The sequence below is a fragment of the Enhydra lutris genome, unplaced genomic scaffold, assembly GCF_002288905.1.
Source record: "Enhydra lutris kenyoni isolate GAN:26980312 unplaced genomic scaffold, ASM228890v2 scaffoldscaffold33, whole genome shotgun sequence".
Classification (NCBI taxonomy): Eukaryota; Metazoa; Chordata; class Mammalia; order Carnivora; family Mustelidae; genus Enhydra; species Enhydra lutris.
This window is the reverse complement of record NW_019154117.1, coordinates 3,065,517-3,081,359: the sequence shown is the minus strand read 5'-3', so window position 1 is coordinate 3,081,359 and position 15,843 is coordinate 3,065,517. Positions and strand designations below refer to the sequence as shown.

General features: G+C 46.7%; 1 protein-coding gene across 3 annotated transcripts in view; it reads left to right on the top strand.

The window, feature by feature from the left end:
* Nucleotides 1–15,843, top strand: part of LOC111153583 (protein tyrosine phosphatase domain containing 1) — a 44,596-nt gene that overhangs the window by 17,587 nt on the left and 11,166 nt on the right. Inside the window, exons 1-5 of one of the 3 annotated variants that reach the window (XM_022512708.1) lie at nt 9,460–9,682; nt 10,136–10,307; nt 12,559–12,639; nt 12,856–12,974; nt 13,987–14,124. In XM_022512708.1, coding sequence (XP_022368416.1) covers nt 9,475–9,682; nt 10,136–10,307; nt 12,559–12,639; nt 12,856–12,974; nt 13,987–14,124 — 718 coding nt within the window. In that variant the 5' untranslated portion in view covers nt 9,460–9,474. Of the gene's footprint in view, nt 1–9,459; nt 9,689–10,135; nt 10,308–12,558; nt 12,640–12,855; nt 12,975–13,986; nt 14,125–15,843 lie in introns of those variants that run through there. The other 2 variants (XM_022512706.1, XM_022512707.1) reach the window with 2 other exon arrangements.

Below are 15,843 nucleotides of genomic sequence, written 5' to 3'. Positions count from 1 at the left end.
AACATTTCCTCTCACTCACTTCCTCCCCTCCTTTCCCTACTTCCTATTACTTCATTTCATTCCTTAACCATATCACCATTACCATAATTTAAAAAATTTAACAATTGCTCAGCATTATCAGTATCTAAACATTACGCAAATTTCTGTCTCGTAGATGTGTGTATTTTTGTTCACATCAGGCCCCAATAGAAGTCAGTATTTTAGAATTGGTTGGTGTGTATCTTACATCTCTCTTGCATGAGGGTTTCTCACTCTTTCCTTCAATTTATTTGTTGAAGAAACCAGGGGTTTTTTGCCCTATGGAGTTTGCCGCAATCTGTATTTTGTTGATTATATTCACACGTTGTTTCCTATAAACTGAACTGGCAGAGGGACATAGAGTCTAATCAAGTTTTCTTTACTTGCAACCATATTTGATGAAAGGTCTATATTCTTCCATCAGAATGCCCGTGATGTCCGGTTGTCTCTCTTGTGACGTTAGTTCTTTTGAAATAATTTCAAACTCACAGAAAAGCATTAAAAAATTTCCCATATGCTGTTCACCCAGAGACCCTCATTCAAGTTTTATAAACTGTCCCAATAATATCCTTTAATAGCAAGAGGACACTGGTCATGTTTTTTCAGTTCCTTTCAGTGATCAGACGCTGCTGGTTCTCTCTTGACCTTCAGGAAAATTCCAGGCCAGTTCTGTTGCAGCATGTTGCTCACTTGTCATTTGTCTGCTGTTACATTGTAGTAACATTAAGATCATGCATTTTTGGCAGAAACATCCCAGAAGTGATCTCACTGCATCCCATCGGGAGACCCAGACGGTCCCTGGAGGCGTTAAGTTTGATCACTCGGGACAGTGGTGTCTGCTGAGATTTTTGCGTTATGAGTAGTGCTTTCTCGCTCACAGCTCCTGTTTTGTGGCAAGGTCTTGGAGAGTGTCACCACCCCGCTTTGTCCAGCTCTTGCTTGGCACTTTGAGGCTCCTCCTGAATTAACCATCCTGATGGTAGATAATGAAGTGGGGGGTTCCTGATCCTGGCCTTGCTTCTGTGTGTCTCAGCCGGCGCATTCCTATAGGGAGGAACTTTCTCCTCCCCTTTCTGGGTCCGGTTGTTTCTCCATTGCAGTGTGGATTCGTGTTCTGGTCAGGGAAATGGATCAGTTACTGTCATTTGTTTTCATGTTCTGCTGTCCCACACTTGGCCCTGAAGAGCCCCTCGCGGCAGAGCCATCTCTGTGTGCCTGCTTCCTGGCCCAGCTCCCTGTCCTTTCCCTGTCCTAGCCCTGAAGTCGCCTCCATCTGCAAGGAGCTCTGGTCCTTTCAGTGGGGAAACCAAAATTTGCTCGCTGCTGCAAGGACGCTGCAGTTGCCCTACTCCCCGGGGACAGAGCTAGGAAGTGTGTGTTGGTAAGCGTGCACAGATACCTGCCTGCTTACACGTGTATTTGTTTCCATGTGGTGGAAACTCTGAGTTCGTATTGGTACTTCCCATTCTCATCCATCACTATACCATCATCCTGGCTTTTCCCATTATTGGGTTTATAACTCCCTTCTTCAGGAATGAGAAACCTCATTGTCATTATCCCCAGTTTCCTTCTTTCCTCAGGCCTCCTTCTCTTGAGCAGTCTCCCAGCCCTGGCCTGCCATAGCTCGCCCCTGCTCGCCCGCAGTCTGCAGCCCGCCAGGCCGAGTGCCGTACTCTGCTGCGGTTGACCCTTGGGCACATGGGGGTGGGGAGCACTGACTGCAGCGCAGATGCAAAGCCACAGATAACTTCTGGCCACCCAAGAACTTACCTACTAACAGCTGCCTGCTGACTGGGAGCCTTACTGATAACCATCGATTAACACACATTTTGTGTGTCACATGCTGTATTTTTACAATAAAGTGGAGAAAAAATATTAAGGAAATCACAGGGAAGAGAAAATATATCTATGACATTGCACTGTATTTACCCAAAGACGTGCATACAGGTGAACACGTGCAGTTCACACCCAGATCGCCCAAGGGTCACCTGGAGTTACCTTCCTTGTGTGGGGCTGCCATCTGGTACATGGCCCTCACTTAGGCCTGCCTCAGAGCTGTTTTTATTTTGATTATGTATACACTTTTAATTAAAATTTTGAGATAATGGTACAGTCACATGCAATTGTCAGTCATAGTAAAGACCCTTCACCCAGTTCCCACCACTAGTAACATCTTGCAGATCTCTAGTGCCATATCACAGCCAGGATGTCAACGTTATTACAGAGAAGATACAGGACAGCACTTTGGGGGGGCATGTCAGTTACATGTCTGATTCTTGGTTTCAGCTCAGGTCATGGGATCGAACCCCATGTCGGGCTCTGTGCTGGGCATGGAACCTGCTTGTGATTCTTTCTCCCTCTCCCTCTGCCCCTCACTCATCACTCAGGCATTCTCCCTCCCTCTCTGTCTTTAAAAAAAAAAAAAAAAAAAAAGGATATGCGACAGCACTGTCGATACAAGGAGCCCTCCTGTTGCCCTTTTATTGCCAGACCCATTTCTGCCTGTGAGTCTGGCCCCTGACAAGTACTGTGACAGCAAAAGTAAAATCAACACAAGAAAGAAAGAGATAAATCAGACTTCATCAAAATTTAAAACTTTTCTGCATCAAGAGATGCCATCAGCAGAAAGGAAAGTCATTCTGCAGAATGGGAGAGACTGTTTGCAAGTCACGTATCCATCTAATTAGGGGCTGATTTCCAGAATACAAAGAGAATCCTAGAACTCAGTGAGCAAACACAACGTGACCCAGAAATGACCGGAGTAGATGCTTCTCTGAAAGGACACAGAGATGTCCGACATGGACCTGAGAAGCTTATTTCAACCGTTGCAGACATGCAGACCAAAACCACGGTAAGACTCCACTGCCCACCCACTGGGTGCTGTCACCAAACAGCCAGACCGGGAAGAACAGTGTTGGGGAGTCGGTGGAGAAACCGGTCCCAGTATGTTGCTTTGGCATAAATGGTGCAGCCACTGTGGAAGACAATATGGCAGTTTCTCAAAAAATTTAAAAAAGAATTACTCCGGGGATGCCTGGGTGGCTCAGTTGGTTAAGTGTCTGCCTTTAGTTCCAGTCATCCCAGGGTCCTGGGATCAAGCCCCGTGTTGGGCTCCTTGCTCTGCAGGAAACCTGTTTCTCCCTCTGCCTGCCTCTTCCCCTGCTTCTGCTCTCTCTCCCCACCCTTGCTGACAAATAAATAAAATCTTAAAAAAAAAAAAAAAGAAAGAAAACAAAAAATAATTACTCCATGACCCAGAGGTTCTACTTCTGGGTATATACTGTAGGACAGAAAGTGGGGACTCAAGCCAGTGTCTGTGCACCCACATTCATAGCAGCATTCGCAATAGCCGAAAGTGGGAACCAGCCCACAGAGCGGGGCACATAGGTGCAGTGGATAGGATTCAGCTCGAGGAAGCCGGACGCCTGCTACAGCGTGGAGGGACCTTGAGGACACTATGCTGAGTGAGATCAGCCAGACACAAAAGGATAAATACTACATGAGCCCACGTCTGTAAGGGACCCAAACGGTCAGATTCATAGGGACAGAAAGTGAAGGGGTGGGTGCCAGGTATTGGGTCGGGGAAGAGATGGAGAGTTAGTATTTAATGGGGCCAGAGTTTGGGTTTAGGAAGATGAAAAAGTTCTGGAGATGGACGGTGGGGATGTACTCTTAATGCCAGTGAAAGTACTGTACACTTAAACATGGCTGAAATGGCCTATTTTAAGTCATATATATTTTACCACAATTAACAAAAGGAAAAAGGAAGGCGCTTTCTCATCTTTTTCTTTTCCCTTTCTTTCCTGAACAAGTCAGTCCCAGGCCACGGGCAGGGCCGCAGGAAGTAGGCGCGCACACCAGTGGGGGAGTGAGGCTACAGTGCTGGAGGCCGGCAGGGTGAGCGGGGCAGCCGTCATGAGGCCGCACAGGACGGCGGGTGTGCAAGGCTGGCCCATCTCGGGTGTTAGAGCCCTCAGGGTATCGGAACACAGGCAGGGCATCCACACAGGTCGTGGCAACAGCAGCCTGGCTGGGGTGTTTGAGCCCACATTGGGAGGGAATCCATATCGAGGAGGGGGCAACAGCAGTGGGGGGACATCGGTCTCATAGAGGGGCCCAATTAAAGGTGATAGTAGCAGAGCTCTCACCGTTACAAAAAGGTGGGGGGCCCGTGTATGTTGGATTGGAATTGGTAGTGTAGGGTGAACTCTTGGTTTTCTGTTTGTACATATATGCGTGCGTGTAGAAATAAACGTGGCCGTGAACGTGTGGAACGTGCATGTGCGTGTCTGCGGCGCACACGTTCTTTAGCTGTGTCTGCTGAGAGGGGCTCCTGGCAGCAACGTGCTCAGAGCCACGAGGACACCTGGTTCCCAGACTTCCTTCCCGGGGGCCATTCTTCAGCCACGAACACCTGGGCTTCTTGGGTCTCATCGTGGGGAAACAGATACATTCTGCAAAATAATGGGCCTGTGCCCTTCAGAGTCCAGGGAAGACCGAGGAGCTTGCTCTGGAGTGAATGAGCGAGACACGGGGCACCTGGTACAACGTGCGGCTCTGACGTGGTGTGGCATGATTCACCATGAGGAGCTCTGAGACCATCAGGGAAGCTCAAGCGAGGGCTGAGGGACAGAAGAGACTGGTCACGTATCAGCTGTCGTCTTCTGATTTGGGGGAATCTAGAGGATGTCTTTATGGGAAATAAGAGTTAAAGTATTTGAAGTTAACAGAGCAGCGTGTCTGCAGCTTATTCTTAGATGGTTCAAGAAAAAATGTCTTTTTCTGTAAGTTTGAGATAGCTTCAAAATAAAGGGTAAAGTCTTTTCCAAAAATTTTTAAAATTAAACCAAATTGTCCAACCACGTTGCATGCTGCTAAGTGGTCCACCAAGACAGAAACTCTCCAGAGGCCATCAGAGATCTTGGAGGCAAGGACATGGGTTGGGCCGAGACGGTTGAGGTGCCAGCGGCCACTGCCATCAGCTGTTCAGAGGTGTTGCTGTGAAGGGGGACCAAGGGGCCTCCGAAGCAGGGGCTGCGATGAGGGGGTGGGGACAATGGTGTATGCAGGAATGCTTGGACAGTTAAGAAGCTATAGCCCAAGGAGGGCGAGTTGTGGAGAAGTTCTGTCTTCGGATATTTGAAGATCTTGCAAAGTCGAAGAGATGCTTTGGTTTAATTTTCGGAGGAAAGAAGAAGAGCCAGTGTCTACGGAGCGGGGGGCTCTGACTAACGCGTTGAGCCATCCAGCGACTGAGTGGTTGGTGACCTTGCACGAAATGAACTCCTGTCACAATCAGTGGCAAGCAGAAGCTGCTCCTTGAAGTGACTCCTCTGGTGACTTAGGGCTGAGGCCAGGTGGACCTCCAGCTCCCACTGCACGCTCGGGCCCATGGTCACTGTCACCTGAGTTTGTTAAAATAGGATGTTCTCAGCCCTTTTCAAAATCTTGAGTCTAAGCGGAAATGACCGCTGCTTGGGGTTCTACATCTGTTCTAACCACCATGTGTGGGGCTTAAGGAGGAAAAGACCGAGTGTTGGGGTCCTCTCAGCGGGTTTCTTTGTTGCTTGCTGCGCTTACCACAGGGGCGGACAGTCTCACGCTTGCAGTGACCAGGGAATCCCTTGGATCCTTAAACATGATTTTGAGTTGGGGCAGGTCCGATTGCCGCCTGCAATCAAGCCAGTGGCCGTGAAGGTGTTAGGGCGTGGAAACTGGAGCACGGCACCCTCCTCCTTTGTGCTTCCAGGGGCCCTTTGTGTTGTCGGTGACGGCAGCTTGGGGCGTATAGGATTGGTCGCAAGGATTATCCTTTGTATTCCTGCTTTTTCTTGGAGGCTGTTTTATTTTTAGAGACAGTATATTTGGAAGGGAGAAGGTAAGAACAGTAGCAAGGTAGCGCACCCATGAGTCTGCATTCGTGGAATGGAGAAAACGGACATTTGTCTTCTTATGTATTTCGAAGAATGTGTTGTCAGAGGAGTGAGAAACAGATGAGTTGTTAGCAGGTAAGTGGGAAAATAACAGTAGTGTAGGTTTGTGCGGACCACAAATAAATTTATAACGGTGGAAGGACAAGGAATTTAGGATACTGACGTTCCTTCTGTGAAAAGAATACTCTACATTTTAAGTGTCTGCAAAAGCATGACCCTTCACAAAATTACTCTAACTCTGGAACACTCCATTTTATAGATCACAATATCACATGAGATAGGAATTAAAATAGTGTTGTGGCTCCTGTTTATCTGAAGAGAAGGCCTCTATTTTTTTTATCCTGCTGGTAATTTATGTATTAAAATGTTACTTGTAAGAGTCTGAACAACTCATCATTAGCAATCTGTAACTCATCCCAACTTAAATTTTATAGTGGATTTTTAGGTTGTTCTACAAATATGCTTTCTTAACGAATACAGAAAGACCAGTTTGGTACAAATATAATATCTTCTTTTCTGAGAATTTGAAATAATCTCTTTCAACTTATTTCATGATTGTTTTCTGGCAACATTCTGTGAATAAAAACATGGTTTTCGAAGGCCACAAACTAAGGAGATGTGAGATTCTGGAGGTCAGGGAGGTTGAAACAAAGCTTCTTGCCGATGGCTTTTCTCAATCCTTATTTTAACGCTGTATTTCTCTATGAACTCAGGAAAAAAACCCGTGTTGGGTTTTTTAAAATATTACCTCTTTTAGCGTCTTCGTACATAGTTGTTGAAACCTGTAAAGACTCAGCGATATGAAAATATGAGCTTTGAAAATTCTGCTGCAGCCACCTCAGCCCTAGGAATTTGCTGAAGAAGAAATGTGGATATAAAAAGGTTTGGGTTCGGAGATGTTTAATGTCTTTTTTTTTTAAAGATTTATTTATTTATTTATTTGACAGACAGAGATCACAAGTAGGCAGAGAAGCAGGCAGAGAGAGAGAGGAGGAAGCAGGCTCCCTGCTGAGCAGAGAGCCCGATGTGGGGCTCGATCCCAGGATCCTGGGATCATGACCTGAGCCGAAGGCAGAGGCTTTAACCCACTGAGCCTCCCAGGCGCCCCTAATGTCTTATTTTTAAATAAGATCATGGATTATGAGCTAAATGTCCAACAGCAAGGGAATGAGGACCTAAGTTTAGGTGCACCCGCTTATGCATGAGGATCCTTGTGCATCCATTAGAGGAGAATTATGAGACATGGAGCAAACGGGAAGGTGTGGCCGTCTGCTTAGAAAAGCAGGAAGACGTGCGCAGAAAGTCCACGTGTCTGCAGACAGAGGCAGGAAGAGAGGCCAGTGCCATCTTAGGGGTGGGACTGAAGGCACACTTCCCTGTTGGAAAGCCACTTAGCATCAATGAAACTGGCTTTCAGAGGCAGATTTGGCCACGATTTGGGCATTTTGCCAGTGAGTAGTCTGGAGCCTAAGACTGGGTGACAGTTCTACCACGGCTGGGGGAAGGAGGCGTCCATCCCGCCTGTCGTGCCCATACCCGCAGGTGGACAGGGCTCCTCTTGAGCAGCAGGTGTGCCCCACACTCTCAAGTTGGGGGTGAGCACTCGAGGGAGGGTACAGCTGCCTTTCAGACTCCTGTCTGCCTTTGGCGCCACTTCCCTGAAGACCTGCACTCGGGGTCCCTGAGCGTCCAGTGACAGAGTCCACGGAGTGGTTCTAGGTGTATGGGAGGTCAGCCCCGTGTTTAAGATTCTACAGCAGAAATTGTTCTCGAGATGATACACAACCAGCCCTTCCTCAGCATCAGCCAGACAAGGCTGACTGTCATCAAATTCATTTTCATTCTTGGAGCCTTTGAGAGCAATGCCACTTGGGCCCTGGGCCGTGGACGTCCTTAGAGCTGCAGACGTGGGGCATCTCCACTGGTGGAGACTTTCCGGCCGCTGCCTCACGTGCTTCTCAGCTCCACTGGAGCTCGCCTGCTGGGTTTCTCCACGGGCTGCATGAAGCAGCTTCAGACAGCTTGTTAGCGCCCTGGCTGCCATCTGTCCACTCCTGCACTGTCTCACACCTCGACTAATCCGTTCACACCGGCACTGTCCCAGCAGGCCCCTGGTCCCTGGCTCCCAGCCCGTGAGCCCCCGCTCAGAGACTTGCTTGGAACTCCTGCCTCACATAGCAGATGCGGACCCCCGAGTTGGAGTACTCAGGGCTGTCGGCCTCCAGGCACCTGCTTGCCCTTGGTGTGGAATCTTCTACTCCTCTCTCTCCTGTGAAGCTCTGTGGAAGCTTTGCTTTTTGGATTGTAACATCAAAAAAATTATTTTCCATCACAGTATGTGAACAAGGACATGCCCCAAGGCTCGGGTAGGAATTTAGGCACCAAATGAGCTTCTCTGTCTCTGTCTTATCGGACAGAGCCTGTTCAGTTGGGGTTGCATTTTAAAGGGCAAGTGCTTACAGCATTACTGATGGTTAAAATAAAACTGAACAGACGAAAACGAGCCGCACCTGTGGCAGGAGGTAGTTTCTGTCTGCACATGGCTGAAACACCACTTGGAGAGACTGAGAGACACACGGAGACACAGAGACGGGGTGGGGTGAGCCTGACATTCACGAGCGAGGAGGCGGACGTCAGTGTTCGATTTTCTGTGTTCTTTGTGTCCTTTATCCTCTAGTTGCAGCCACCTCCTCATCCAGCTCCTGAGAAGAATGTGACACTTAGTGCATTTTTTCCACATGCCTCCACTAAGACATTCCTGAAGCTTCGTTTCCCCCACAAGCAGTGACAAAAGGCACAGAATTGCATCTTTGAGTGAGAGGCACGGCCACTTAACTGCATGGTAAAGGCATGGCCAGAATCTGTGTTTTCACACTCTGAAAGCAAAAGTATGGAAGCCCGTGTCTTCTGATTGGATCAGCCCTACAGATGTCTTTATGTGTTCTGTCCAAGTATTTTTTTAGAATAGTTCTGTGGGGAAAATCATAGGGGACTTTCTGGTTTTGAAGAACTGAATGGTGTTTTAATACTGTTATGAGGTGTGCTACACATCCTGCGTCATTACAGTTAACTTCCTGTCCACCCTGGTCCAGGGAGGAGTAGAAAGAGAAGTTTTTTCGGACTGTTCAGAGAATAGATATGAAAGGAATAACAATTTAAACCTTTCAACATGTGTACAAAAGGCAGTGTCTGTGTCATAAACACATTTTTCTAAATTCATTATAGTGCGTAACCTGTAATTCTTTGAGCTGGCAGGTCTTTTAGCTTTGTATGAGAAACAAAATAGAGTAGTTGCAATTTAGTATAATCTATTTAAAATACATGTTCTTCCCTCTCTTTGAACAATCTGTCCAAAATGCAATCCATTCATGTGGGATTTTGCCTGTACAGCCCTGAGTGGGAATCAGTAGTTTCTTTGTTCGTCACTATGGAAACAAGTCAGCCTATCCCCGATGGCTGTCAGATCTCGCAGGCTGCCGCTGCCATCCACTCGGCCGCAGCTCTTCCCGCTGGGAGCCCAGCCATGCAGGACCTGCCCCGGCGGTGCTCGGCCCTGCCCTTCCTCAGCGCCTTCTTCCAGGGCCGCCGGCACTCATCCTCGGACCCTATCCTGCAGCAGGGCCGGCGCGGCTCGGCCGCCCAGACGCTCTCCTCGTCCTCTCTCCAGGTGATGGTGGCAGTGGCCTCTGTCAGCTGTGCCGAAAGAAACCCAACTTGCCTCCAGAGAAAAAGTAAAAGCTTTTTTCCTCCTTAAAGATTGCCACAGCTTTGAGTTTAAATTCAGGCTGTTGACAGTTAATTCTACATCGTACTTTTTACTGTCTGTTATACTAAGAGCTTCAGTGGACATGTAATTAGGAGATAAAGTGATTGAATGTTTTGTGCTTTTGCATTGAAAATGTAATTTTTGAAAAAACTCATTTCGTTATAAAAGATGTGCTTTTATAGTTTCTTCTTCTACATCACCTGTATGACATGTAGAGATTACTGTGCATGAAAGCCTTTTCTGTATTAAGAGATCGTGCACTCAGATGAGAAGGAAACAGTTTTATTTCTGACAAAATGAAGGGAATGTAGCACCAGCTCATCAACTACGGTCCTGAGAGAACATGGAAGCTGTTTCTCATGTTATTATTCCACATGGAGAGTGGAATTTTGAATCCTCCCGTCCTCGTGTGTTCTAGGAAATTCAGGACGTCCAACACCGAAGTATACAAAAGTCGGAGAGCGTTTACGGCATGTGATTCCTGGACACATGGCCTGCTCCATGGCGTGTGGTGGCAGAGCGTGCAAGTATGAAAACCCGGCCCGCTGGAGTGAGCAGGAGCAGGCCATTAAGGGGGTTTACTCGTCATGGTAAGTGCCATTAAGGGGATCTACTCATCGTGGTCAGTGAGTCTGCGGCAGGGTGTGGCTGTGGAGGAGGGAGCGTGGGGGGGCTGCAGTCCCAGGACCCCACACCCTGCACCCCGGCCTTGTGGCTTGATGAGCTCATGCAGGTACTCAGACCCTCATCTGTAAAGTGGAAATAACAAAACCAACCCACAGGGTTTTTTTAATTAAGTGAAATGATGACGTAGAGTACCTTAAAGAAATGGTAGTGAGATAGCTCTTAAATATCAGAAGTCACCAGAAATAATGTGTTCAGCTCTAAATCTGAGAAGGCAGGAGGTACATACGTGGTTTGTCAGCTTCACACAGGTACACGTCAGCCTCATTTTTTTTGCTCCCATCTTGTGTATGAAAGGGCACGCTTCCCCACAGATACACCGCCCGCGTGCCTCAGTAGAGAGCCGTGCGCGTTGTTGGCTCAGCAGACAGCATGAGGTGCGTGCGTGGTTGATGGGACACAGATGTGACTCCTGTGGTAAATGCTTCTGCTTCTTGTTATTCATAGTAAACTGTCAAGTAGACCTCTTTTGATGCAGTGATATCTCTGATGAATTCTGATAATCAAGCCAAATCACCTTTGTTTGTTTTGTTTTTTCAAATTTTTTTATTTTTTCAAGATGGCACAAGTGGTGGGGGCGGGGGAAGGAGCAGAGAGAGAAGGAGAAGCACACTCCCTGCTGAGCAAGAAGCCCAATGTGGGGCTCAATGTGGGGCTCGATCCCAGGACCCTGAGATCAGGACCTGAGCAGAAGGCAGACACTTAACCGACTGAACCACCTGGGCATCCTGCCAAATCACCTTTGAAACCCACGAAGAGGAATTCATGGTTTGAAGAACTCTAGTAGTGAATCATTTTCTGTGGCAAGAATCTATTTCCAAGCTAGACTTTTGTCAACCAGTCTACCTAACTTGCCACTGTGAGTGGTGTTAGAGTTGGGGTCTGTTGTCACAGCCATTCCCCACAGATCGTATTCTAGTCTAAAGAGTGTTGTGCGAAATCAAGCACTAGGCCTGAGGTGTGGTCAGACTGTAAATTCCCTATAATATAGCTTGAGATCACAATAATATCTTTGGTTTAGGGGCACCTGGGTGGCTCAGTGGGTTAAAGCCTCTGCCTTCGGCTCAGGTCATGATCCCAGGATCCTAGGATCGAGCCCCGAGTCGGGCTCTCTGCTCAGCAGGGAGCCTGCTTCCTCCTCTCTCTCTCTCTGCCTGCCTCTCTGCCTGCTTGTAATCTCTGTCTGTCAAATAAATAAATAAATAAATCTTTAAAAAAAAAATCTTTGGTTTATTGTTGACCAAACATCTGAGTCTTTTTCATCTGTCATGGTTTCAAGGTACTTCTCTCCTCATCTTATGCTAAGTACTACTGAATTTGGGGGAGTCCCCATCAAATTTCAGGGCTTGCCCCAGCGGGGGGCGTGATATCTTTCGGATTGTGCTCTGCTCAGCTGATGTCTCTGTTACTCGTCAGGCTCATGTGACCCATAGCTCCCGACAGACTGCCTGACATGTCTTTCACCAGACCCCTGAGGAGGGGCAGCTATCTGTTGGGGGGCCTCTGTCCATTTGTCCTCAGGCCAGGCACTGTGCTAGACACTGTCAAATTATTATGTCATCTTCATAAAGCTCCTGGAAAGCAGACGGTTTATGTCCTCTGTTGTTGAAGGAATTGAGGTCCAGAGAGACTAAGTAACCTACTATCCAGCTAGAAGTAGAAAAGCCAATATTTGAAACCAGTCCCAACTGATTCCAAAGCCCATATGTTTTGCCGAATTAGAATAACTCAGCATTTATTCATCACCACATGCCAGGATTTGTGCTAAAGACTTACACCCACATTGTGTTGAATTCTCATGCCAGCCCTGTGAGGAAGGCGTTAACCCCTACTTGACATAATAGGTAACTGAGGGGCAGAATTACCTTTGGTGCCCAACGAGGTTCCTCCACCACACCCACTAGAATCTCATGAGAGTCCTTGAAATCACACTGCCAGAGTCCGTGAATACTTTACATCCTGGAATGTTTCTCAGGGATTCAGGGGTTCTTAGAGCCCTCATGATACAAAATTGAAGCCAGAATCTGTATAAGAAAATTGTATCTAGAATTGTTAAAAATCAAAGAAAAAGTAGGGACTTGATATCTCATTCTCTTAGTTCTTAGAGCTGGAACATTCCAAGTTTTGTGCATCTTACCAGCCCCTCCCCGCTCCTAGGGTCACTGAGAATATCCTGGCTATGGCTCGCCCGTCCACGGAGCTCCTCGAGAAGTACGGCCTCATCGAGCAGTTCCAAAGGTAAATGCCATGTCGTTGACACAGTCGCTAAGCCAGTTCTTGTTTTCTCGTCCATTGCTTTTGACTCCAAATAGTCGAACAATAGGCAGGGAGAGCTTATTTCAGTTAGGAAATTGAGGTTTTAAGAGTGATTAATAATGTTTATTAATGCCAAAATGCTTGATTTTTTTAAACACTTGCTCTCAATATGATAACTTTTTTCTTTTCTCCTATAAGTCATGGCATAAAAACAGTCATCAACCTGCAGCGCCCTGGCGAGCATGCCAGCTGTGGGAACCCTCTGGAACAAGAGAGTGGCTTCACATACCTTCCTGAAGCTTTCATGGAGGCTGGCAGTAAGTCCCTCCACCTCCCCTCCATGAGGTACCAAGAAGGGCACCCAGATTTGTCTGCTCAGCTCTTTCATCACAGGGTGATAGAATGACCACTTTTGGGGGGTGAGGGGCACAGTGGGGGTAGCGGACTCCCTACAGGGAAGATGAGCTGACTGATTCTAGATAATGCCACTGTTCTTCTCGTTCTTCTCGGGTGGTGCTGCTGAAAGTACAGGATTTCTTTTGTCCCGGGAGAGGGATCTCGGGAAGAGCCCCGTAGAAACAATGCCTGCATTAGTTACCATAACAGGACACTGGCCCTGCTGCTCGGCACCCCCACCTCCAGTAGTCCCTGTTTTTGCTTCACACATGGGCCTTGCAGGCTTAGCGAGTTCCCACTCGTCCGGGTCACACAGCGTACACACGGCAGCAGGAGTGGAACACAGGACTCATTCATGCTTTTATTGCTGCCCAGCTCTGATTCTGGGCAGGACGCAGGGATTCTTCATGCAACAGTCCCAGAAGTCCCAGTCTTGGGAGCCTAGGGACCGAGTCCACCGAACGCGTGCCATTCAGAACCAGGCTGGAAAGGACCACCCCTGGCCACTTCTGCGACTTGTTTTTAAGAACTGTGTGTCTAGCTCTTTTTGTCTCCGCTGGGTGGGAAATCTGAATGTACCCACCTTGTGCCATTTATCAGTCCTTTAAACGCATTTCCATGCTTAATCCAGGTGCCATGCTTTCCCTCTGTGGCTGAGTAATTTGGGCCAAGGTCGTGGAATTTATTAATTTGCAATCCTGTTTCACCTTAATTCTTTCTGGCTGAGTTTTAGCAGGAAATATCTTAAGTAATATAGAGTGTGCTTTGTAAGAAATGTTAACAATGAACTTACTGGAAATATAAAAACCCCATTATTTTAGGCCTCTGCATCTAGTCTTACAGCTTTACACTTTTCATGAATTCACTCACCTTCTTCAGATGGCTATGTATGTTAATTGTTTTTTTCCTGTTTTCTTTTTTTTCATTGCCCAGTTTATTTCTACAATTTTGGATGGAAGGATTATGGTGTCGCATCACTCACCACCATCTTGGATATGGTGAAGGTGATGACATTTGCCTTACAAGAAGGAAAAGCAGCGGTCCATTGTCATGCAGGGCTTGGTCGGACAGGTAAGTACATTCTAGGAAGTGGATGTATGGTCTCGTAGCGTGTTCAAACATGTAAAGAATAGTATTTCATAATTCTAGAGGGTAATATTTTTCAGAATCCTATCAAAGTTTTGGAGTCAAATGGTAGAAGATACTGAAAAAAATTGGAAATATCTTAAATAAGTAGTTTCAGTGATCCTTTATTTGTGAGAGTGTTTTTGAGGGACTTAAGCCAGAAAACTCGTCATATTTACTGAACAGATGGGTTTCCACAGCCTCACCAAGTGACCACCCTGGTTTTTCTTCTTCGAAGGAAACAACCCTAACACTTTATTTATACGAGGTAATGTCTTTTAAAAATGTAGTTTTCCTTAACCAAAATAATGAAAATAGAAAGCATTGTTTTAGTTGTTGTGTTATAAGCACTTTACACTCACTGTTTTTTTTTTTTTTTAAGTCTTTAACAACAATGTGAGTTTTGAAGGAGGTTAAGTAATTTGCTACATTGAGTAAGTGACAGAGCCAAGACTTAAATTCACGGCTGGGAGGATTGTGGAGGGAATCTCACTGTGCCTAAAATTCTGTATAAAAATCAATGATTTTACTTACAAATGCAGCACATCTCAGTGCAGTGCTGATACAGGGGCAAAAATAAATACCATAAGGTTAGAATATAAATTGTCATCGGGTCCAGCCAGACTCCTGAGCTCAACACTGCCCACAGTGTACCTGTGTACCTGTTTCCAGGCCTCCCACCTCCTTGGGAGTATGTTTGGGGTGGGGGCTCAGTTCTGCCCGAGAACAATAGCTCTTAGGGTCCAGCGAAAACCTCACTATTCCTAGCGATTCCACATGACAGCATCGCAGATACTTCTTACACCAAAGTGCCAAGTCCTGGTGAGAAAGATTTGTGGGATGATGCCCCTACTGGGAACCACGCAGTTTGCAGAGGTCCTGATTTTCATGTGTAACATGATGAACAAACTGGTGAATCACACAGGTGTCTGCTGATTTGCCTTTCACCTTGATATTAGTTAACTGTCAAAGTTGGATTAATTGATTAATCATCACCATTGTTATTCGTTTTAACTTAATATTAATTAACAAGAATAATAATGTTTATAACATTAAGGTTGTCTCCTTTAGTAAGAAGTATTTATAGAATAAGGTTATATCTTGGTCTGGAGAAAAGCACTGTTAGTATAGACAAAAGTCCAGAAATTAACTGTCAATATGAATAATCCCCAAAGAAAAAAATGCCTGAAAAGGAAGAATGCCAGGCTGGGAATGTGGCAACAATTCTGCAAAGATGGCAGAAGTGGAAAGTAAGTGTGCAGTCAGGGCGGGTAATGGAGTGAACTGTGCTCTGGCTCCTTATCCTCTTTAGACCAGCTTTAACAGGGATGAAAGCAAATCCTGCTCTATTTCCTGCTCTGAACTGCTTTTAAAATACTCCTTCCAGTCAATCCATACACTCCATTTGGACTTCCCCTAACTCCCTTTCACTCCCTCAGGCCCTCACCACACTTTCTGTCTCATCCCCTCACCACACTCCTTCCTTCAACACCTCACCACATTCTCTCCCTCATCCCCTCACTACACTCTCTCCCTCAACTTCACCACACTCTCCCTCATCCCCTCACCTCCGCTCACCCCTCATCCCCCTCATCACACTCTCTCCCTCATCTGCCTCACCCACATACTCTCCCTCATCCCCCTTACCACACTCTCTCCCTCACC